The sequence below is a fragment of the Halichoerus grypus genome, chromosome 4 (assembly GCF_964656455.1).
Source record: "Halichoerus grypus chromosome 4, mHalGry1.hap1.1, whole genome shotgun sequence".
NCBI classification, from domain to species: domain Eukaryota; kingdom Metazoa; phylum Chordata; class Mammalia; order Carnivora; family Phocidae; genus Halichoerus; species Halichoerus grypus.
In genome coordinates this window covers 8744838-8767959 of record NC_135715.1, presented here as the reverse complement: position 1 = coordinate 8767959, position 23122 = coordinate 8744838, and the positions used below count along the sequence as shown (strand labels likewise).

The 23122-nt window shown below is 40.8% G+C and overlaps 1 protein-coding gene across 1 annotated transcript; it reads right to left on the bottom strand.

Moving 5' to 3' along the window:
- Positions 1–3908: 3908 nt before the first annotated feature.
- Positions 3909–21552, bottom strand: SLC10A2 (solute carrier family 10 member 2). Its single transcript, XM_036066137.2, has 6 exons — positions 21176–21552; positions 14803–14921; positions 10719–10807; positions 9441–9616; positions 6738–6895; positions 3909–4036 (listed from the first exon to the last, which is right to left on the bottom strand). The coding sequence occupies exons 1-6, from the start codon at positions 21550–21552 to the stop codon at positions 3909–3911; spliced, it is 1047 nt and encodes a 348-aa protein (XP_035922030.1).
- Positions 21553–23122: the final 1570 nt, after the last annotated feature.

The window sequence follows — 23122 nt, the reverse complement described above, 5'->3', positions numbered from 1 at the left end:
GTCATGATGTAGAACATTTCCATCACCCCCAAAATGTTCCCTTGTGCCTCTTGTAGTCAAGCCCCTCTGCAAGTTCCTGGCCCCTGAGCTTTCTCTTACTGTGCTCTATTTCTAGTAACTGGCTAAATATCTAGGAGTGAGATTGCTGTTACGTGGTTAGTGGATGCTTAACTTTATAAGAAACTGCAAATTAGTTTTGAAAGTGACCGTGCCACCTGCAATCTATAGGAGTTACTGTTTATATTCTCATCAAAACTTGCTATCATCAGTAATTTTTCATTTTAGCTATTTTATGGGTATTTAAGTAGTACCATATTGTGGTATTGTATTTATCTAACTATTAATGATGCTGAGCATCTTTTCCTGTATTCATTTGCCATGGCCACATGCTTATTTGCTTTATGGCCAATCTTTGCTCATTTGTTCAAATCTTTTTGCTCATTTAAAAAATTGACTGACTTACCTATTATTGGGTTATAAGAGTCTTTATATATTCTAGGTTATTTTTAAAATACGCTTTTTGTATTAGCACATGTTTTACATATATTTTTTAAAACCTTGGAGCTGCAGATTTAGCTCATCTAATTTATGAAAAATGGACATATTTTCATATGTCCATTCATATGGACATATTTCATAATGGACAAAACAGGGGCCCTTGTTACACCAATCAGCCAAATCAGACTTTCTTTAAAAAAAAAAATCTGACTTCATTTTTTAATACTAACAAATATACCAATATGGATTTGGATTGTCCTCAAGAGTGAGGCTTTTTTTGGGGGGGGGTGTAAAAAGTTGGAGATGGAAGTGTTAGCATGTTCATGGAAATTTGTCTTCACTCTCACTCTATGGTATTTCTATATTCAAAATATTCCAACACAGGTAAAAATTACCCTGGTCCTGAAGTCTTAAATAGATATGTACGTAATCAATTAAAAAGATAAGAAGCCATTCACGACACTAATATTCTGAATTATTCCTTTAGTTGGTGCTCAAAAGTCTCTCCCTCTGGACCTGTCCACCATGGGTAGGTGAAGGGGTGGCTAGAGTAGGTTTCCTTTTCAAGGGGGGAGCCCTGCCAGGAAAGGGGAGGCGGGAGGGATGACCCAGGGCAAGTGGAGCCCTGGGGCATCTCAAGCAGGGGAGTTTTGGGAAAGTACACATATGGAAATTGAAGAAATGGAAACTGATTCCCTATCCATGCCTGCATACTCCTTGGACAATTTCATGAACTCCCAGGAGTATCCATAACATAGTATGAAGACTCTTGTGCTAAACTAATGTGGTTTTTGAAGAGGTAAATGCTTGAGAGGCAATGGGTTGTCAAATATTCCAAGAAAGATAAATTGTTTCCTGCTGGAATGGAGGCAAGTTTCCTAGAGGGACAACAGAGTGATGTCTTTGAGGAGTCAGATGGGGCTCATATCCAGAATTTCTTCAAACCTGTTGGTGAGATTTTAATGCACTGGTACCATAATTGAAGTCACTTTCTCTGTGTCTCTCTAAATATATATGTGTGTGTATATATTTTTTTCATAGTGAATATATATATGTTCATATATATTCATTTTCATATTTATATATGTTACTCTATGATATGTAAATTTTTCATAAAAGGTGATGGTAGTCTTATTTATAAGTACATGTAATACTTTTATTATTATTTTAAATCAGTTGTCATTGTCACACTGTTTTTAAGTCTTTGATTAATGTTCCCCCAGTATGATTTGCTTGGGGACAACCTCAATCTGTATCAGTGGGAGACCTAATTATTAGAGTATTTAATTAAGAGTTTCTTTCAGGCACTTTTCAGAGAACAATTTAATATTAGAGAAACTCCACCTTATTTATATCTCTACAACTGAACAGTGAAGAAATCTTGACAGTTGTCACAAAAACTCGAATAGACCAAACATTACAAAAATTATTTTCATTTATTCAAGCCTTTAAAATAAAATATTCATTTAATAGGATACTCGTAGAGGCAATAAAATACATAATTTAATCGGCTTTTCAAGCTCATTTAAAAATAGAGAGCTGTCATTTTACGAAGCTCAGCTATTTTTCTTCCCTCTAGCACATTAGAAAAAAAACCACAACTCACAAGATACCATACCATGTAAGAAAGCCAAGTTTTGTCTCACATATCTGGATCCCATAGGGAGGAAAAGCCTGCTTGCTTCGGCTGCTGGCATCCAGGCCCTTGACTCTGGGTATGCTGAAATGATGATCTGAATTCACAGTGTGAATTTAGTACACCTGCCTGTTTTCTGTTTGATGAGGAAAGCATAGAAGGTACCTAACAGACAGACCCAGAGTCTTCCTTTTGCACCATTGGAAGTGTATTCTTTGAAACTCCCTAATGGAAAATCTGTACCACCTCTCCCCTACTGGCCTTCATAAAAATCTTTGGTCCCTTTTAATATATTTGTCTAATGATGAAAAAAAATATAGGAGCTTTATTCAATTGTAAATGTGACCCTCATATAAAAAGGCATAAATGTTACAATTTTTAAAGCAGATTCCCTCACCCTCTGTTGAAAGCTAAGAGTTGATCTTCATGTTCTTTTAATGCTGAGGAACACCAGCAGGATCTGAACTCACATCATCCAAATGCAAAAGGCCCTTTGGAGCCCAAACATTCGAAAGGAAATCTATGAGGCAGGGAAAATGTCCAAATGGAAAACAGAACTAAACCACTGTGATCTGAGTTAAGAATGTGCCCTGTTATTGCCGCAGAATGAAGGAAAAGAAATTCAATTAGATCCAACGCGTGGCCAGTCGTTTCCCCCTTGACATTAAACCCTGCGGCCATTGATCAAATCCTCCCTGCTTCCTGTTGGGACATCTACTCACAGCAGGCAGAGAACTCAGTTGGCAGTGCCCTTCCTACTTCTGGGCCCTGGGCATGTCCTCTTCTTCTTCAAATACTGCTTAATACTCACTTCCCCCGTGGCTCCCTGACTTCATTCTTTTTTTGATAACATCTAACTGACCCTTATCATGAATTTCAAGCAGGCCTTTACTACTGCTGCTTTTCCTTGCATTTCCCATCATCTCGCGTGGAACTGAATTCACCCACTAGAGTAGGGATGTTTTACCAGTACTTCCGCAGTCTCTGAGCCCTGCCACCTCCCTGCTCCATGATGCCTACCGTAGGGCCTTCCCATGAGCTGAGTAGACCTGCCTCCTGCAGGCAAACCTCGAGAAAATCCCTCTCTAGGGCTTGAAGAGCTCTTTGTCAAATTCAAGCTGTAGGAAAGAATCCTGCTTTTCCTAAAAAATCTAGTGGCGTCATTGGACTCCTGAGGCAAAGCAACCAATGTATAATGTCACTGATGGGTTATGGGCCTGATTCTAATTTGGTGATTGAATTCTATTTAGTAACTCTTTTCTCTTATTTTTGCTTTTGGACTGTCACTGGAGAAGGCTGATTTTTTTTTTTTTAATACAAGAAGTCAGATATTTGTCCATGTTACACTACAAAGTTATATAAATAAATAAGTTGCAACATTTTCAAAGTAATAATTAATATGTCAGTGGAAGATGTTCATTTCAATCTTTTTACAATCATAAATACTGAAGAAAATCTTGATCAGTTTATAATAATAATAATAATTCATTGCATCTATATTAAGATATAAAAAGTCAGGTGCTCGTCTCTGGGTTATGAGGTTCTGGGTAAGAATCCGGTTCAGGATAACAAAGACAGTATATATATATATAAATATTTGTCACATTAAGGATTTGGACCACCAGTCACTTGGTACCAAAACTAATGTATGGATTCAATTGGAATTTAAATTTTCACTTTAACTTTTTCCTGCCCAATATCCCATCAAAACAAACAAATCTTGTTATCACAGAAGCAGGTACTTTAGAATTCTTCTCTTTTGTCCACTCGGTGTCTACCTTTCATCTGGTTGAAATCCTTCATTCACCTTATGGAGCGATGACTCAGAGACCGTTTCATTGTCTTTGCTCTCTGGCAATTCCATGTTGTTTTTTCCATAACATTTCTTGTATGCCACATACACTAGAAAGCAATACACAGGAGGTGAGTGGACTTTCATAACAATTAGCTGCAAGCTTGCTTTGGACAGTGATTACAATCTACGGCTCAAAATCGGCTTGCACTTTCTGTAGGCTGCAGGTTGCTTGGAGAAAGCAGAAGGCGTTCTTTAGTTCTCAGCCAGCCATGGTGAGAGGGATGGCTGTACTTCAGGAAGACCGGGCACACAACGGCAGGGGTGCTTGCTCACATGACTGCAGCAGGCATCAGCCCCGCAGGGGGTGCCCACCAAGAGTAGTAGCGGGCCCCTAATCTGTACCCACCGTGTCCCAGTCATTGAAGTCCTCAGTAAATACGATACATGCTAAGGCACAGTGTCAAGGACCTTGGTCTAGTGCTCTCTGTTGGGGAGGACTTGGGCTGGAATAACACTTCGTCCCTCCCTGACTTCATTCCTTCCCACAAAGCAGGAGCCCTGGCTGATGTGTGATCAGCCTTCCTCTCTTCTGAGAGGCTGCTAGTCTCTGAGGGGCAGCCATTTCTCAGCATCTTTGTGAGCTCAGCCCACCTGGGCAGACTTTCTGGCAAGGGGAGATGAGCAGTGTATGTATGTATATGCGTGTTATGTGCACATGTATGGGGCAGTGGAGAGGGATGAATCAGCCCATGGGGTCGCAATTTTGAGCCATATTTTCTACGTAAGTTTTATCTGTAATAAGAGTGCTATTTTGTTATCTACATATCTGATTTTTCTTCTACTTCTCAATTGGTTCCAAAGTCAATAGAGGGAGAGAAAGTATTATTTATTGGAACTTCACACTTAAAATAAGTATAGTCATATTGTCTATTTCAGAGGGGAATTGTGAACATTAAATGAAGTAAAATAGTAAGGTGCCTAGTATGGCCCTGGGAAAATAGTTACTGCTCAGGAAATGTTAACTCTCATGATACACAGCTGAGAGACAGTGGCCAGCTCCAAAGATCTTGATATGTCATGATCCATGTCTCTTTGTTGGTCCCTTTAGCAACAGATTAATTTTGAAGCCACTGAGCTATTGAATCTATTGACTGGAGCTTGTGGTTAATTAAAATAGCCCAACAGTTTTATTATAAACTGTTTTCAGCTGGGATTTCTTCAACACACACCACTTATTTTATTTAATCAAATTTTTTATTCTCTTCTTTCCTTCTTTCTTTTCTTTCCCTCCTTCCCTTCCTCCCTCCCTACCTCCCTTCCTTCCTTCCTTCTGTCCTTCCTCTCTTCCTCCCTCTGTCCCTTCCCAGTCCTCCTTTCCTTGTTCCAAAATATTTAGACTTCTAATCCCTTTACCAAAATGTTTCCAGGCATTGCATGTAATTAATAAACATGACTTCCTCACCTGTATTCTTGCTGATAAAAATGTGGGAAAGCATAAGACCAATACCAGTACCTGCCTTCCCATCATTCCTTCAGCTTATCTATGAGTCCCTTTTGAGTTAGTTATTCAACTAGTAAATTCACTTAATCGTTCTATCAACCAGTCTGTTTTCTCTGGCTTTCTAGTAGACATCACTAGCTAATTCTTTGGAAAACTCTCAAGGTGTACCAAATTGGGTGTATGTCTATCATACATGACAACAAGGTAATTAGGCCATGGACCCCTGTCTCCTGTGTGAGTGATAAATCAGTGGAAAGTTTTGAACGGATCCAGAGAGTCTTATACAAGAAGGAAAACTTTGTTTTGACAATAGCGTTCTAGACAGTAATGCAGAGAAGGATTAGTGCCCACAGGCAAGTGCAATACCTATTGGAGCGAAGTACAAAAGTAAAACCAAACCCAAATAACACTGGACCTCCAGGCATTCTATAACTTACCATTCCCATTATTTGTGTCTTTCACCTTCACTATATAACCTCCCTTAAAAATCAACGAGCTTAAGACATCAGTCTTTATTTAGAAAAAAAAAAATACAGTTTAAAAATAGAGGTTAAACATATCAGTCCTTGGAGAACAAAATGTAAGGAAAGCTTTAACTAGGTGAAGGCCAGCAGGTGGCAGGGGCTGAGGATCAGAGCTGATGCTACAGTAGAGGAAAATTAAAAATCAGGTTAGCTATCCCTAGGACTTGAAATAAGGAACGTGTTTGCTTTAACTGTTTCAATTACATGGATATTACTTAGTATATGCACACATGCACATGCACATGTCTGTCTTCCAGTATAACTTAGCCTGATAAATATCCCTTGTATACCACTGTTCTGGATAAATATCCTATATTTACAAAGCATAACAAGATGATGATCTGGAAAAAATGACCAGTTTGAGGTTCCTGGAAGCATGTAGAAAAACACACAATAAAATGGTCCTAACAGGTTAATATGCCTTCCTAATTACTGAGAAAAAGAAAGTTGGTGGAGAGAATCGACTTCTATTACTTTTTATTTAAAAATAACAAATATATAAAATACATAAATATAAAATATATGTAAATATATGTAAATATATAAAATATATAAAAATAAATAATCTTTACTAGAACCTTCTGATAAAATTGCAATCTTCTCATCAGCAGTTGGGAAGTCATGATAACATTATAGGTGGCTTTATCCACCCATTTATTTTACTGCCAGAAAAAGGGAATTTAACTTATATAATTCACCACCACAAAAAATGCCATCTTAGCAACTCGAGGATTTCTCAAAGAGGAACATTATCAGCGACATGTGATTAGCATTATTCCTTACTTCCTAAGAATATTGCTGCAAAGGCAAGCTGAAAGATGCTGTAGATGAGCGGGAAGGTAAACACGAGGTTGAGCTCCTCCTGGGTGAAGGAGAGCTGCACGATGGTGGAGCACAGCTGAGAGTTCTGCATCCCCGTTTCCAAAGCAATTGTCCGGCATCTACGAGACATGTTAAGAGGATTTATGCTTTTATTGTCAGTATTTTTTGCTTTGTTATTGTATAACATTGGAAGCAGATATAATGTGGGAGCGCCTGGGTGGCTTAGTCGGTTAAGCGTCTGACTCTTGATTTTGGCTCAGGTCATGATCTCAGGGTCATGAGATCGAGCCCCATAGGGCTCCGTGCTGGTTGTGGAGCCTGCTGAAGATTCTCTCTCTCCCTCTCCCTCTGCTCCTCCCCCTCTTCTCACTTCATGCATGTGCACATGAGCTCTCTCTCTCAAAAAAAAGCAGATATAATGAGAGCAAGCACATATATGTGTATATATTTATATCTGCTTTTAATGTATACATTTATTCAACATGTACTTTTACTTAAACTACATAGATATATAACTTTAGTATGTATTATTATATACTACATAAGTGTTCTCTATATATACATAGATAAAATCTTGCCCTAGTTACCTTTTCTTCTTTTTAAAGATTTATCCTTCCATTAGAGAGACAGAGAGCGCGAGAGCTGGTGGGAGAGGGGCAGAGGGAGACGGAGACAAGCAGACTCCCCGTAGAGCAGGGAGCCCGATGTGGGCTCGATCCCAGGTCCCTGAGATCATGACCTGAACCGAAATCGAGAGTGGGATGCTTAACCAACTAAGCCACCCCGGCGCTCTCCCTAGTCACCTTTTATGATTGTTATGATAATGAGAAAAGGGATATAAAACTCTACAAAAGTTAAAAAGCATATGCGAACAAAACCACTGTTGTTACTGTTTTCTCATTAAAAAAAAATTTAGAGGGCGCCTGGGTGGCTCAGTTGGTTAAGCGACTGCCTTCGGCTCAGGTCATGATCCTGGAGTCCTGGGATCGAGTCCCACATCGGGCTCCCTGCTCAGTGGGGGGTCTGCTTCTCCCACTGACCCTCTTCCCTCTCGTGCTCTCTGTCTCACATTCTCTCTCTCTCAAATAAATAAATAAAATCTTTAAAAAAAATTTAGAGATTATAACATTTGTTTTTGTCCAGAGAAACAAAGAACACCGACTAGCTTATTTGGCCCCTGAGCAGTAGAATAGATCTATATGGGTATGTCTATATATAGTATATGTTCATGTATATCTTTATATATGTGTATATATATGTATATATGTGTGTATATGTATGTATATATCCTTATATATAAAGACAATATTTGTATTATGTCATAATCTGTATTAATAAGTAATATATTCAATATAAATGAAATTACATATTAAATAATACATATACATTTAAAGCAGATATTTATAAATAAAAAATGCAGATATGAAGAGAGCAGGATCATTTATGTTAGTGTTCCATAAATTCAAAGTGGGCTTATTTCACTCTTTTCAATTATGCCCTTGGTAACAGTGCAGAGCACAGAGCAGGGGCTGAGAAAACACTCAAGATAGAGTATTTGTTAGAGTTCCTTTATTTTTAAGTTGGATTTGTTTTTCTGACTAAATCTTGATAAAAAATCTGCCATGTAGGTGTTATTGCCCCTATTCTACAGGTGAGAAAAGTCAGAGGAAGAGTGAGCGCCTGTCCTGAGGTCCCAAGATCAGTAAGTGGTAGTCCTATGTCGGCCTGACGACATGTAACACTCCCAACTACCCGGTGCTGCTCATCTCTTTCCCAACCTCATATATACTCCAATGCTGACACCTTCTTTTCTTTCTGCCCATGGATTCACATGGGCTGGTAGAAGAGGAAAAGTTTCTACTTGGTTCCAGACTCACACATGCTAACCCCAGTTCTACTATCAGTGCCTTGGAATGATGAGTCCATCCTGCTGCTGGCTGGAGGAGCCCTTGTGTGTGACAAGGCCAGCCTAAGTGCTCTTGCTGAAGTTATTCTGCTTAGAGAATAAGAATGGGAGACATTGGAAGGGCTCAATCTGCATTGTGTGGGGAATGGTCCCCAAGCATTTGAACAACAGAGAGGTGGTCAGTATTTTCTTTCTGGGGGGCTTGTATAATTTAGGAATGAATGAGTCTATATAATGACATATTCAGAAATGGGGTGAATGTTATTATAGGTGAAAGATTTTGAATTTGTTATCAGTATTCACAGTTGTTATGGGTTGAATTTTGTCCTCCCAAATGCACATGCTAAAGTCCTAATGCCCAGGACCTCAGAATGTGACCTTATTTGGAAATAGGGTCATCGTAAATATACTTAGTTAAGGTAAAGTGATTAGGGTAGGCCCTAATCCAATATGACTGGTGTCCTTATCATAAGGGGAAATTTGGACACAGAGACACTCATAGAAAAAAGACAATGTGAAAACAGCCATCTTTAAACCAAGGAGACAGGTCTGGGACAGATTCCCCCTCATATCCCTCAGAAGGAACCATACTGCTGACATGCTGATTTTTGGACTTCTAATTTCCAGAACTGTAAGACAATAGATTTCTGTTGCTTAAACCGCCCTGTTTGGGGTACTTTCCTACAGCAGCCCCAACAAGTGCATACTACAGCTATTATGCAAGAAAATTCCCAGTCTGATTTACCAAAGCACCATACCTGTGCCAGGGCTGACCAGCTATTCTGGCCAGTAAAAACCCTAGAGAGTATCCGGCCAAAGGAAATAGTGTTCCTATGATCCACAGTTTGGGAGCGATGATCCAGGCACTCTGGTATAGGATTCCTCCAACGACAGCTACGAGCACGATAAGGATTATGCCCATGATGGATCCGATCTGGAAGGAAGACACAAGCAGACCCAACAGTTGTGATAGTGAAGTCACCGTGCTGTGTATTCCTCTCCTGATGACTGTGGTCAGCCCACCAGAAACTCTGGTGCTTGTCCTAGGTTCTCATTTTTAAGAAAATAGCAGGACCTCTAATGTCCACGCTCCATTAGCCTGAAGATGTTCTAGCTTGCAAATTATCCTTGTTGGAGAGGAAAAAAACCCAATCAGCATGAACTGGAAGACCTGGCCTCCAGATCCAATTCTTCCTGCTCTCCTTCCTTCGGTGAGTCACACAACTTCTCTTAGTTCTGCTTTCTTCATCTATAACTGAGGATAAAATCTTGCCCTAGACACCTTTCATGATGATGATAGTGAGAAAAAGGATATAAAACTCTACAAAAGTTAAAAAAGCATGTGCAAACAAAACCACTGTTGTTACTGTTTTCTCCTTTTCACATTAAAAAAAATGGAGATTATAACTTTTTTTTGGGGGGTGGTCCAGAGGAACAAAGAACACCGGCTAGCTTATTTTGTGTCCTGATCAGTGGGATGTATGTATGTCTACATCTATACCTATCTATATCTTTATCTGTATTAATGTCTGGATTTATATCCTCTGTGTCTTTCTATACCACTTTTATCCATATCCATCTCACCTCACTAGAATACAGTTGGCAAAGGGGAATGAATGATTACCAATTACTAATGGGTACTAATATCTACCAGATGCCAGGTGCTGAACTGGCCATATGGATTCAGAGATAAGAAACATATGATCTATTTTCAAAAACAGCTCTCTAGGTGTATTTTATAATACAGACCCACAGAACAGAGATCAGAGCCAAGTGCTGTGGGAGTACAGAGTAGGGGAAAAGCAGGAGGCGGTGTTTGAGTTGGGTATCTCTAAGTGGGCATAGAATTCTGCCCTGTAGATGGGACTGGGACGGGTGTTCTAGAAGAGTGGACAGCATATCTAACAATGTCAAGTCCCCCTAGATGGAGGTTTATAATATAATGAGAAAACCAATTTAGTGGCTGGAATAGACCTATTATTGGAACTCACACTGTGGAGCATTTGACTTTGCAACCTATGGCATGGGACACTTACCTTAAGTATGATCTTGGCTTTTTGGGGCCATTTGTGATTAACAAACATTCCAATGGAAATAGGAACAACAAGAGCGACCAAAGATGTACCTAAATATGACAGAAGAGGCATTTCATCAGCAGAACACAGAGCACAGGAGAGAGGAAAACAAAAGAGTAAGCAGCTCGATAAAAGCTTGATCAGTCTCCCTTCTCGAATACACAAAACAGACTCAAGCAAAACAACAAAACTCTCCATCTTTACCCACTCCAGTAAATAATTTCGTATTACTGTCAGAGCATTGATAATATGGATGATATAAATCCTTTTTTAGCGCTCTTTATACTGACACTTTTTAGTTTCAATTTGTCAGAATCTTGGCTTCTTTGGTCTTTGGATCTTTATATCCTAGGAAAAATACCTTTTTAAAGTTTGTGTGTATGTTTATGTTTGTGGGGGTACACACAGATATTTTACATCTCCCTGTTACTTCCTAGTAGTAGAAATAAAACAAAAAGTTCAAAATTCTCCAGGCATTCCATGGGCTAATGACTTCTGGCTCAGACCAAGCTTGGTTATTCAAATCTAGAGCAGAGAGGTGAGAGAAGAGGTTGAAAAGCATGCTTTAAATTTTCTGTGAGATAATAAATATATTTGGCGACTTCTCAAGTAATTATAATTCTTTGCAAGAACGTGCTCACCCAGCCAGATAAAAGAGTCATACTTCAATTTCCCTGTGTTAAATTTACTGCTGTTCCCATGACAGGTGGTTTGTTTCTCCATGTTACTTAACACTCATTGGTCCAATCACTGCTTTTATATAATATAGTACCAACAACTTCGAACTTCGGATGGGCTGTTTCTTTTTCAAATATCCTTTTAAAGCAGTAGGAGAAAGTGGAATTGAATAATGAGATTTTGAGAGTGGTTTTTGCTTAGCATTGGAGTAGATTCAATGAAGACTGGAAAATGGATTCTAGATTTCAGGGCTGTAAATATGAATTTAAAATGAACACAACAGTGATGAAAACATAATTTCTTCTGGTCCTCCTGGCAATATAAAGGTCAGCAGTTACTTTTTCCCAGAAATTACTCAAAGGGATTAAGTCATGGCCAGGAATATCTACAGCAGGAAAAAAAGAAAGATGGGAGGACAGGATGGGGAGAAAATGGTGGAACACAGGATATGGAAGAGTCGTTGATAGATGTGCTGGTGAGAGCCCCTAGAAAAATCCCCTTTGGGTATCCTTACATCCTGCTACTTTGGGAGGAGACTTCCTCCCCAGGGTGTCCAGACTATTCCCTAAATTTTGTGAAGTTTGTAGGCCTTAAATTAAAACCATCTTGATATGCATTGATTGTAGTATGGTAGCTTAAATCGGTGCAAATACTGTGCTTGGAATGGCAGTGTGGTTAGGCTTGGGTACTATATATTTTAAATGTGTTGGCTCTGTGAAAGGAGCGACCTCCCTGCCCCCCACCCCCCACCATGGTCGGGCCCCTCATGCTAAGAGTCTTTATCTCCTCCAAGCGGCCCAAGGCTACAGGATAAGCATGCAAGCAGGACCACCTGCCCAAATTGTGTTTCCTCTCCTGACCAGATGAGGCCAGGGACAGTTTTTCCAGGACTAGAACTTGACCGGAAAAGACACTCTTTGCCCTCCCTCCTGCTCAGAGTGTGTGGCTCCCATCTGGAGAGGTGGGTTGGTGTGTCTCTTGACTCCCTAGTGGGGTAAAGATTCTCTTTCCTTCTCAGGGCTGTTTTCCCTCTTCCTTAAGTGCCTGTACCCCCCCTCCCCCCCGCCCCTTCTCAAATGCCTGTCCAATTAGACCGGAAAGCATCTGCTTGTGGTTACACCATGTGAACCATAACTGGGCCTTAATCGAGTTCACAGAGCACATATGGGAGGAAGGAAAGGTGGATAAAAGCGAGAGGCAGGCAGTCATGGGGTGGTCGTGGAGCCAGATCGACTCAGAGTGGAACCTTACAGACTGTGGGGACGATGCAAACTGTCCAGCCCCTCTGCACTCTGGTATCCCCGTTTGTGAAGTGGGTAGATTACCTCTAGCTCACGCTGCTGCCATGGGAATTAGGTGATAAGGCAGGTGCATAGTTCATGGTGCTAGACACCCTCCAAGAGACAGCGGAGGCGGGGCAGGGACGGCCACCTGCTGCAGCTGTGTTCAGGGGTGCCAGCTCTGCAGCTGCCCTCCTCCACCCAGACGCCCCCATGGGAAGGGCTCAGCAAGAGTGTTGCCCCTTCAGAGCTAGGTGGGCATCGTGTGGAGCCTGGGCTTGGCAGTCCTGTCCACAGAGAGCATGCGCAGCCCGGGGCGGGGGGGGGGGGGGGCACTTCCAGCTCACGGCTCAGCTGGGACAAATTAAACCTTTACCCTGGGCCTTAACTTCCCCATCTAAAAAGTAGTGAGAACAACGTGTGAAGTAATTAGGTTGTTTGTTTTCTTAAAGGGCCGGACAAACCAACAGCAAGAAGGTTAGGTTGGAAAATAAGCCTGGGCAAAATGGTGAATAAGCAGAGTTAAATCTTTGTTTTTCAAACTCATTAAAAAGTTTTTAATCTTTCCCCCCGCTTTTTTTTTCTATTTTCTTTCTTTTTTGCCCTGACCTTTTTTCTGATGACCTTTACCTCCACTGAGGTGCTAATTACTCTTTCTCATGTTCTTTTCCTTTCAAAATTTATTCACATTAAAGGATGTGCCGTAAGTCATTCATACTATAGTTCGAATTATTCGATATTGCCATGGAATGTTTTCCAGACAGGAATGAATTTCTAGAGGAGAATATTTTAAAAGCTTAAATTATTTTTTAAAACAATAAGTAATTAAACTCCTTACTCAACAGGTTCTTTGAGAGACCTACAATGCACACCACACAAGCAGTCTACATTGTTTGACTTGAAGATGCTCTCCCAGGGAGCAGACTGAGAGTTAAGGAGCCTGAGGCATAGCAGGTGATTAATTCTGCAGGGTCACCCTAAAACCTGTTTGCAGGAGATTATATCTGGTATGAAGGAGTTCCCCAGATCACTAGAAGGGCCTTGTGCAGAGAAATCCCATATTGAGTATTTCTGTCGATACAAGTCGTCCCCAATTACTGTTCTCAAAGTTTGCTCTAATTTAGTTGTGTAGACCCCAATCCCGTTTTTATCACAGAAAGAATCTTTCGTAGAAATGGGAAGGATTTTTAGATGCAGCTTCCCATGCCAACAGGAATTCCTTTACAAATATCCTTCTGAGTCGTCGCTTAGCTTCATTTACACTAAGCTCCCTTCAGTGGACACCCACACCTCCTGAGGCAGCCTGTCAGCTGAATAATGACTACGCAGTGTGCCACGTACTTGGTAATATGTACTATCTCACTCGTATCTCATCTTTTATGACTACAGCTCTGTGGGAAATGCCTGGTTTGGGAAGGCCAGGAACTGTCTCAACTTACCCTTGATCCCATGTAACACAAACGACTTAATTTCCCGCTGTCATCTGTTGTCCCAGAAACAGAAAAACAGCCCCTTTGGGGTGGGGGTGAACATCTGGGAGCAAAATGAGTGGAGATAGGGTCCTGACTCGCAGACTTGACTCCTAGGGCATGGTATAGAGACTGTGGAAGTAAATCACCTTCTGAATCAAGACGGCACTCACAATCGAGTGTTATCTACAATGTTTCCTCTGGTAGTTTCCCAGTGCAACACTCACGATTGCTTACTAGGTGCCCTAATTTTAAATCATTAGTGGAATTTTTTTTTTAATACTTCTTCCATCTGAGGGTCTGGGAGCAAACTCACGTTCCCATGAACTAATTGTACTGTGGGTTGAGGAAAGGACAGAGTCTCTTGTGCCCCAGCAATCTTGGCTTCCTTTAAGTCAGCCCCTCTTCCTGCTGATTTCAATGGAGGAAAAGCAAGTTCTCCCTTGGGGTCAAGGTTTGGCATTTAGATTCTGCCAACCTGCATTGAAACGCAGGCGTGACTTGTAATGAGATAAATATGCAAGAGGTAAATATGAGCTGGGTCTGAGCCTGGCCTGAAGATAAACAGAGAATAGGAGGGGGATATTCAGAACGCTAGCGAAGGGATGACTTACTTACCTATGCTATCAAAGGCAATGATGATCGTCCCAGAGTCGACCCACATTTTGGTATAGATAAAGAGGCACAGCGGCATCATTCCCAGGGCAAGCAGCGTGGAGCATGTCGTCATGCTGATGCTGAAAGGAAACGGGCAGGTTGATTCATCCACCTGGGCTTTCTAGGGGGAGAGCTTGCTTCATGGTGCAATTCGTGATTAGGAAGTCCCGCAAAAGACGTTCCGGCGGCAGCAGCATCTAGGCTGATGGAAGGACACTGACACGTGCCCGTCTTTGTGCAGGTCCTGGCCTTGGGCAAAATGCTGAGATCCGGGTTTGTTTTTCTACTTTGTCTTGGGTCGTTCCTCCCTCCCCATGGGTTCTCGAGGATCAGAGAAGATAGTTAATGCCTGTTTCAATTCATTATTTAAAAAGGTACAAGGTGCTTGGACACGCCACCCTGTGGACCTCTAATCAGACAAGAGCAAACACATCTATACCAGCCCAAACTTTAGGGGCTATGCCGTGTCTGTCTGTACTGAGATGGGCCTCCCTGGGCCCTTGGGGGAGAGCACATGTCCAAGGGAGGGGGCCTCAGGGTCTTTTTTGAAGGCAGACAGATTATTGCCCCAATGCCTGTGGCTTGAGAAAGAGGAAGCTGACTTAAAAAAGGAATGAAAATATTCAAGCAGGCAGGGGAGGCCTGGATTCTATTTCGGCTAAGAAGTTTACCAAATGTGTGTTCAGAAGAACCAGGGGTTGGTACTATTCCTCCTGAGAACATCTGTGTTTTAGTGAGCAGACCTGGCTGGGTAAGTGGACTTTGGCTTTTGACGTGGAAGAAATTATACAGAATGGTGTTATTTTCAACAGTGTGACAGTGGACGGAAGAGAGGTTTTTGGGTAGTGGGTCTTCGTGGTCCCGTTAAAGGACCATGTGTACAGAGGCACATTCTGCTCCTGGGGAACTGAGCTGTTAAATCTTTGGGCCAGACATTTAAGTCAGACCCTGCCTGGGTTGGAAGCAAGTGTGGCCACTTATTGCATAAGTACTATGTTCTTTGGGTAATTTACTTGACTTCCTTTTGCCAGTTTCCTTATCTGTGAAATGAAGATAAAATTGTTGCCACCTCATAGGCTGTGAGGACTAATGACCCAGTGAGTCCAGTACTTAGAATAATGCAAAGCTCTTATTAAAAGTCAGTTACTGTATTATATGTGGACTTGAAGGAAAATGTGAAATTATTTATATCACCTGTGCCCCCACCCTCCTCCAGCTGCCCCCCACAAACACCAACAACCCACACTACACAGTGCTAAGGAAAACAGCTAGAGGTGAGAATTTCGTTTTAATATATCTAAGTGCAGTTTTGGCAGGAAAAAAAAGGGTCAGGGCAGTAATGTTTATCAGGGGGCTTAACTTCCCTAATAACCTTTTTTTTTTTTTTTTTTTTAAACTGGGGATGACTTCACTTAAAATGTGTTTAAAGATTTTAGGAAAAAAATACTTAGTGGAGCTAAAATAGTATAACACCAACCAATGCTAGAGATGTATGTAAAACATTTCCAAGAAGTACCATCTATTATGGTGACAGGTTAACTTAATTTAGATACAAAAAAGGGATGCTAAGGCAGAATCCAAAACCAGAATAATACTTTTCATAAATAGTCCTACTTACAATTAAAATACTGGAGTTTGTAAACTCTCTCCCTTCCTTTGACATTCTCTTTTTTATCTTTTATTTAAAAAATAAATTAGAATGGATTTAAGGTAATCGCCATAATGAAATCACTTTTATTTCAGTATGTCCGATGTACTTTCCAGAGTGGAGAGGACAGGAGGGGGGTGCACGAAGGGAGCAGTGTTCACTACCTGGATCGTTTAGCAAAGAGAAGGCCAAGAGTTTTTCGTTTTAAACTATGAGAACAACGTTTAGAAGAAGTCTGCTTATCTCTTTGTTCTTTCAAATTTCATTGGGAAAGCTTCAATTTTGAATTATTGCTAAGGCAATTTATGAAGTTGTGTCATGGTTTGAGTTTGGCAAGAGTAGTTTCTTGAAGACCATGAGGAAGGACAAGTCAGCAGTTGGGGAAGGGAATGGTCTAGCTTTAGTGGGCCACCTTGACCGTGAAGCTTTGCAGAAGTACAAGAGACTAGATGGCCTGGAAGTTGATGCCATTTGAACTAATATGAGAATAATATCAAACCACTCAAAATGAGATGAAAAACAATTCACAGGTAATAATTTTAGGGAGCGATGTAGGGGAATAGATTAGCAAAATAAAAAAAATCATTTTAAATGAATGAAATCTGAAATTTTACAAGAAGCATAGATGTCAACAATAGAAATACTACCATGAGTTTATATTGGAATGAGGAAAAACGTAATAAAAGCAAAAAGTTCTCTTGTCTGCAATTTTTGGCTTTAGCTCTATTAACCGCCAGGGATAACTGTTTTTTTTTTCGTTTTAAGAAATAAAAACAATAAATGAGAATTCAGTAAATGTTGAGGAATTTGGTGACATCAGTGATGAGGAATGCAAAGACTATCATATTAGAAGTGAAACACCAAATTTGAAAGATCAGGACAAAGTGTATACAGGTAGTGCTAGAAACTGGGGGTGTGGTAAGTGATAGAAACAATGCTGAACAGAGATTAAGAGTCTGGATCGGGATAAGTGGATAGGTCTGGGTCTGAATCTGATTCTGACACATACTGCCTTTGTGACTTTGGTGGAGGTTATGAGCCTTAATTTTATCATCTGTCAAAGGCAGAAAATAATAGTACTGACCTTAAGAGGATTATCTTGAGGGTTACATACACCAATGTATGTGGAATACTGGTACTGTGTATGACTCCTAATAGTGCCTAGTCAATACTACCTAGTAAAATAAAAATAAATGTTACATGAGAGAAACAGAACTTGGTTACTTAGAGGGGAAAAACAGAAAAATACTGTTAGGTTAGTTCTTAGAGTAGAGAGGAACTGGACATTTATGTGATTTAAATGGGAGAGATTGCTTCAAATTTGTGATAAGCCAGAGGTTTGGGGATCTTGAACAACTGAAATAACCATGAAAATGGACCTGGAAGATGAAAAATGCAACAATCTTTAGCCAGAGAACAAAGGATGTGGAAGGAAAATCCAGAAACTATTAACACTAGAAACTAGTTAAGGGGAATGTAGCTAATAGATGGTAGTGAAGGAATTGGGGGATGTGGAAGGAAGGATGCACAAACAAGTATTCCCCAAAGAAGAAGTCAAAGAAAGGAAAATGAGAAGGAAAAGTCCTTGCATGGTATGGCTGAGGTCTTTGCTAAGAAAGGAGGTTTGAAAACGGGGGATCTCTGGGAATACAGCAGACACGAAGGAGGCAGACCTCTCTGTGTCCCCTGAACTATGGGTCCTGCCACAATTGTCACCTTCATTTCTCCCAGAAACATTTTGTGCATAGGATACCCACAGCACATCTAGACCAGGGGAAAATACCTGTACACTAATCAGATTCCTGCAACAATTTTCTAGGCTGGAGTGATCTGAGAAGGAGCTGAAATATCACCTGCTATATTTCAATGAGCAAGGTCTATAATTTTGTTAAGGAAAACTGTCTGCTTTGTTGTTGTTGTTGTTGTTGTTGTTGTTTTTCACTAGAGATTGCAAAATGCAATGGCTCTCCAGGTTCAGAAGAAATGGTAGGGTGATGAGGGGGAGAGGGGGAGACAAAGGTGTGTGGGGAGACACTGGGCTGAGGGGGGGACAGGGGGCACTGGCGCGGGGGGAGGATGATTTAGTTTCTTCTCCCAGAAACCACATCCAGGAAAGTTGATGTAGATGGAGTAGTTTTGCTGGCATTGTGTGGTATCTGTTCGAGCAACTAGTAAGCAGTACAGATACCTGTTGGTATAAACAATCATATCTTGGCTGCCGTTTCTGGAGTTCCAGTGGAAGTGGAGAAGGTTAAGTTCTTAGAGGACAGAATTGACTCCAGAAGAATAGAAAGGGTTGGAAAACTGTTTCCCAATAGCTGAGGTGATAATCTCTTAATTTGCTTTAAAGAAATAATTCGAACAGTTTTCCTTTAACATATGTGATGCGTAATGTCATCATCTTACATAGTGGCCTAATTTAACTCCTTTCAATGATTATGAGCCATTGTGATAGGGGTTATTCCTCGCTACAATACAGCAATGTCCTCTGGGTGGTTGTGTTTACAGAGCTGTTGGGCTCTAGACTAAGTGATGCAGAGGCTGCTGGTCTGGTGAGTTGCCTTCTTTGTTTTGTAGGCATTTTGGGTCTTCTCTCTTGAGGCCAGGCTTTCTGGGCCACGTGCTGCTGTAAGACACAGGCCTGCCCCTCTGGTGCCTCGTTCCCTGCCCCCACTTCTTATTGTCATCCTTGGTGCTGGGAAATAGCCCAACAGAGCTCTAGGCTTAGGAGATCAAGAAGGTCCATGTAAGGAACATTTATGAGATGAAGCAGGATTTATTTGTGCTGTGCAGAGTCTTTTACTGGGTCTTGTTTGAGTTCTGGATAGGTGGAATTGCTAACAAGGTGACTGCTGGACCGGAGAGCCGTTGGTGTTATTTTGTTATTGCAAGACAAGGGGGATCTGTGGAGTACACACGTTCTAGAACGAAAATTAAAAATTTCAATGCCATATATCCCATTCAGGGATAATTCTGACTTGCTGAACGATTCATGTATACTGATTCAGCTGGATGTTTTCTACCAAGGTTTCAAATTCTACTTTGGTTCTTATTTTTTAATATTTTTATTTTTTACAGGAATTGTTGTATGAGGTAGATAGGATTACATAGTCATCTGTTTCAAGACAAATAAGATTTCCTTAAGGCCACAGAAAAGTGTAAGTTGCAGCTTTTAGATTAGGGCCCTACAGTTTTAGCCTGCAGAAAGAAAGCTGTTTCAACGGCCAAATAAGCATCACGCATACTTTTCCCATCTTACAAAATGATTACACGTGTGGCATTATCTTGAGGTAGAAGACTCTTCCATTTTGCTGGAAAGTTACAAATATTATATAAAAGTTGTTCGGCAGATGTCAAAGTCCCATATTCAATTCAGGTCACTCCCCTTGGTGTAGTGGGTGCTGGCTTTGAGAATTGTCACCTCTGAGTGCTTATGTCTGGATCAAACTAAGTTGAAGTCTAAAAGGACCTTATTGCTATGTGGTGGTTCACAGATTAACTAAACCTGAACAACGCTTGCCATCCTTTGTTCATTATAGGACTTCCTTAGGGAAAAAAATCCCTTACAAGGAGGATATGGTATTTCCTTAAGTGAAAAATATGTGAAGTGCAGACACATAGTTTGTACGGCTTTTCTAAAGCTTTGGGAGGATCAGCACCAGCTGAGATGAGATGGCAGGCTCCCGGTTGCTCAGTAGGCACCGGATCAACATGGAATATAGTTTTACATTTTGCAGTGGTTACATCTCTATACCTTAAGCTTCTCTCTTCTGAGTATAGTAGCTGGTGATTAACAGAGCTGATTGCCTCCTGTATAGTATTTAATAAGCACTCGTTACATTAACACCTGGAGGCTTTGCAGAAATGCATACCTTTCCCAGGAAATGAGGAATTGTCAGGTAAGGAAAAAGACATTTTTCTATTCAACTTAAAGCATTAAAATTCTCAGTCTCATCACATTAATGCTTTGTCTTATTTCCATTAATTTTTTTTCCCTCAGTGCTAGTTCAGACTGGCACGGGATGAATTGGGCAAACATTGCAATTTAGATTACTCTGTGGGAAGCAGAGAAACCATTTTCTGTTTATAGTAAGGTAAGCATAATTAAAAAAAAGCTGCTGTAGGTTTTTTTTTCTTTTCCTTTTGATGCCAGTAGAAGTGAAGCAAATGTACAAATTCTTCTTTAGGCTTGTTCGGGAAAAAGCTTGTTCAAAGAACTGGCTATATTTGTGGAGTTGACCATTGTCTCAGCACAGATTCTACTGTTTAATGAACAATTTGATTTCATGATTGCACTCAGAGCTTCTCATCACCACAGAGAAAGGTTGGTTTGTTTTGTTCTTTTTTTTTTCTGGTACCAACAAGGAAAACTTTCTCAGGTACACTTGCGGCTCGGAAAGAATTTCTTTTTTGAAAAACTTTGAATCTTTTCCCAAAGATAAACAGCAATTATCCAACTCCCTGTTAGCTGAGCGAGATTAAAAAGCACAAATACAAAGTGTAACCCCCAAATTCCAGTAGCTAAGCAGTTGTACAGGAAGGCGAGTGAATCCATTTCTTCTCTTCTGTTTAATTCCTCAGTTGTACCCTAGATCAGTGGCAGATCAGATGGACATCACAGTGACACAGGCTTCTAAAAAGATTAATTCAATGTGATTGCAGTATGCAGAGGTTTAGATATCTTACCTCAAGTCCATGTCGCCATCGACCCAATAGGCCAAGATATTGGAGGAGCTTCCTCCGGGACAGCATCCCATGATGAGTACCACCACTCCTTGGATGGGGAGGATGTCAAAGACCACTGACAGGATGAATCCTGTGAGGGGCATGATTCCAAACTGACAGAGGAAGCCGACACATATGCCCCATGGCCGCTTTATGTGTCCTAGGAATTTCTTGATTTCCACATTGCATCCCATGGAGAACATCACCATAGCCAAGAGGATGGTCAAGACAGTACTCAGTACCACACTGAGAATCTCATTGAAATTTTTCTTAGTTACCACACAGGATGCACCATCACACACTGTTGCATTAGCCGAACAGCCCGTTGAGTTATTCATTGCTGGATTTGCTGCTCAGATGGCCACAGAAGTCCACAGAAGTACTAATCTTCTGCTCCTCACTAGATTAATAATGCCTAATCCAACCACGGCCAACTTTTAAACCCTTCTTAAACATGTGTCACTTGGTTTTCTCTTTCAAAAGCCACCTGGGAGAGGCAATAAAAAACAATAAATGCTAGTAAGTCAGTTTTCAGAGGTAACATTACAACACAGCACAAGTTATGAATCATACGAGTCCTGCTAAATTATTGGTCCGGTCAGAGAATTATAATTAATCATTTATTGGCATGATGATGAACCTCACCATAGAAAAAGAGCTGTGTTAATGTTTAATGCTGGGAAGGTTTTTTAACTAATGTCAGTTAAGTGACACTTAGAAACAACTCAGAAAATGACAGAACATTGGAGGGTTAAGCCAGCACGTTGTTCCCTCACCTCTCTTTAAATAGGGAGGGCTTGGGTCCTGAAAAGTCGAGTGTCCTATGCCAAGTTAAATTGCAAAATAGTGTCAGGCTCTGAACTGGGACCCAGACCTCCAATTTCCTCCCCCAAATCATCTTCCTACCGTAACGATCGGTCTGCTCCTATTGGTCTATAGTGTTCATAAAGTATATGTAAGTTTGAGAAACATGTAGGGCCTCGTTGCAAACCTATGGGAGAGTAACATGCAGGAGGGTAGAATGTTTTCTATGTTGTCTGGTGGGAAGGGGGCTGACTAGTAGAGCCACCCTCAATTACACAAGCGATTATGTGTGTGTCGCCATGGTAACAAAGTGCTGTTTTAGATAGAGACAATACAGTTATTTAGAGGGATGAACCTCAGAGAATTAGGTCAGAGTGACAGGAGCTCTTTGTGCTTGGAGTCAGGAATTGAAATCAGATTTTTTTTTTTTGGTGGGGGTGGTGGTTGGAGGTTCCAAGGGAGGTTGATTTTTGTAAATGTCAAATAGTCAACCTCATTATAGGTGGAAAACTGTACTCGGTGTGTAAGGAAGATAAAAAAAAAAGGTAGAGGAGAGATTGTTCCTGTTCTCAGGAGTTTATAATCCAATTATTGAGTTAAGATGCGGCATAAGAATAAAATTGAGTATTTCGATCAGGATTCTCAGTTTATAGGATAAATTCTAATTTGTTGTTTACTTTAATCATGTTAAATTAAGTAGGATGAGCATGCCCATTTTACAGATGAGGACTTGAGGGTCAAGGAAATGAAGTGCTTTAGTCAAAGTTATACAGCTGATAACTGGACCCTGGGAAACTCAGTCTGGCTTGGTGAAAATTGGAAGTACCTTAGAATGAACTTCTCAAAACACACGAATCCTCCAGGGATCCTGTTACAGTGCAGACTCTGATTCTGGAAGTCTAGGGTGGGCCCCAGGATGTTTGCATTTCCGACAAGCTCAGAGTGACGGTGCCGATCCAGGGGACCTCACTGTGAGTATCAAGGCCATAGAATACCAATGTCAGGGTGACGACCATGGCACCGAAGCTGGTGGAAATTGAGCTTCCTGGTTACACCCGAGAACAGCATTTACAGAGCAGTTCAATATGGGGAATTACCTTTTCC